Consider the following 2,023-nt stretch of genomic DNA (forward strand, 5'->3'; position numbering starts at 1 on the left):
TGGAGTGGGTGGTGGCACCGCTGGCTGTCACCTCTGTCCCCCAGCAGCATGCCAGCGCTGTGCCAGGGGTCTGAGAGTTGTTCCCTGTCCCCCCCACCCCAGCCCCCATGTGGGGACAAGCTGTGAGTGCCAACCCCATCACCCACCGTGTGTGGCTCCATCCCTGCCACTGGGCGCAGGGGCACCCATGGGTGCCTGGCAAGTGGGGCAGCGTGTCCTCCTCGGGGTGCTGTGCTGGGGCTGCCTCGTGGCATCGCCCACCCAGGAGCCGGCTACGGAGAGAGGAGCGAGTGCAGCTGGGAACGTCCCCGTGCCGACCAAGCAAGGGTGGTTTGGGAAGGGCAGAGAGATTTGGGGGAGCGGCTGGGGCAGGAGGCAGAGGCCCTTCCCTGCAAGGGCAGCTGCAAAGGGGAGGACTGCAGAGGGGGGGCTGCAAAAGGGAGGGGTGTCTGCAAAAAGGGAGGGTGTCTGCAAAAAGGGAGGGTGTCTGCAAAAAGGGAGGGTGTCTGCAAAAAGGGAGGGTGTCTGCAAAAAGGGAGGGTGTCTGCAAAAAGGGGCTCTTCAAAGCAATCTGCATGTATTCAGCTCGGTTCCAGGCAGCCTCGGGACGCAGCAGGGCTCAGCTCTGTGCCTTTTCCCAGGAGCAGGCTGGGTTAATCTTTAGCTAAGGGACAGGGCTGGGGACAGGTTCCCACCGCTCCCAGTGACACCACTGGCTGCAGCCAGCAGCAAGGAGCGGGACGGTTGCCCCAGGGCAGGGGGCTCCAGCCAAGGGGCCGTGGGGAGAGCCCCAGGCAGTGGGGAGTGGGCTTGTACCGTGCCCCCTCCCCGAGCCTGTGGTTAATGAGCTGAAGTCCTTAGCAGCTTCGTTAGAGGGGGTTAGGGAAGGCCAGAAGGGGCTGGGGGCTGCCCCCAGGACCACTCACCTGACGGCGTCCTGCTCCCGTGGCACCGGGGGCACCCCAGGGTGCCCGACTCCTCTTGGGGTGCCGGGGCATTGCGCAGCCTCCCTGCCTGGTACCGTGTCCCTGCCAAAACCCAGCGTGAGCGCAGCCGGGGACCCCAACGTGTGTGGGGGGGCTGCCCTTCGGCCCCAGCACCGACCGCCACTGGCACCCACCTGTGTACTGTCCCCGAAATGTCATCGCACCTGGGGGGCTCCCAGGGCTCTTCTGTGGGGACAGGGTGCCCTGGGGCCTGGCAGGCGAGGGGTCTGACTCGGAGGCTGCAGCACAGGAGAGAGAAGTGGGGTGGGATCCAGTGGGTCTGAGCCCCAGATCTGCAGGATCTGGATTGAGCGGTGCTGGGTCCCACGGGGCCACCAGGACCTGCTCTGTCCCCATGGTCCCACAGCCCCCACCAGCACCCCGCTCTATCTGGGCAAGGGGAAACAGCGTGCAGGGAGGAGCACGCCCCCACTGTCCCCTCCATCCCCATGTCAATGGGGTCCCACTTACTGAGGTCCAGCTCTGGCCTGTCCCGGGGCAGAGATGCTGACCTCCCCCTCTTCATGGGTGTGAGCCCCGGGGCTGCCCTGCCCCGCACCGGGGGGCTCGGCTCCCTGTGGAGGGGACAGAGCCGCTGTCACCACCCAGACCCCCCAGTGTCCCCTCAGGCATCCCCCGACCCACTGCCCTGGCACAGCCAGGCTGTCCCCCCCCCAAGTCCAACCCCTCCCTGGTCACAGCAGAAAGCGCCCCGGACCCCCTGCCTGCCCCCATCCCCACCAGCTGGGACCCAGTAGCTCATGCTGTGATGCTCCCCAAAACCAAGCCTGGGGTTTGTCTGGGCTGGGGTCCAGTCTTAGCCAGCCCATGTGTGTCATGAGTTTGGAGGACTCAGCCCCAGTTAGGTGCTGGCTCTCAGAGAAGGGCAAACCTGCTGCTGCCCAGTGGAAGATGCTAGCGCCTTGGGGACTTTGCTTGGGGGGGTCCCTGTGTCACTCGGGGTGGGGGTTCAGCTCAGTTTGGCAGGGGGTATGCAGACACTCACTCACGCTCCAGACGGGAGCCCAGCAGGTTGC

At 65.8% G+C, this 2,023-nt stretch overlaps 1 protein-coding gene across 1 annotated transcript in view; it reads right to left on the bottom strand.

Moving 5' to 3' along the window:
• AKNA (AT-hook transcription factor) overlaps positions 1–2,023 on the bottom strand; it is a 9,518-nt gene that overhangs the window by 1,099 nt on the left and 6,396 nt on the right. The window contains 4 exon segments of the mRNA XM_035892025.1: positions 147–272; positions 927–1,028; positions 1,121–1,225; positions 1,458–1,561. Coding sequence (XP_035747918.1) covers positions 147–272; positions 927–1,028; positions 1,121–1,225; positions 1,458–1,561 — 437 coding nt within the window.

The sequence above is a fragment of the Egretta garzetta genome, unplaced genomic scaffold (genome assembly GCF_000687185.1).
Source record: "Egretta garzetta isolate BGI_Z169 unplaced genomic scaffold, ASM68718v1 scaffold344, whole genome shotgun sequence".
NCBI lineage: Eukaryota > Metazoa > Chordata > Aves > Pelecaniformes > Ardeidae > Egretta > Egretta garzetta.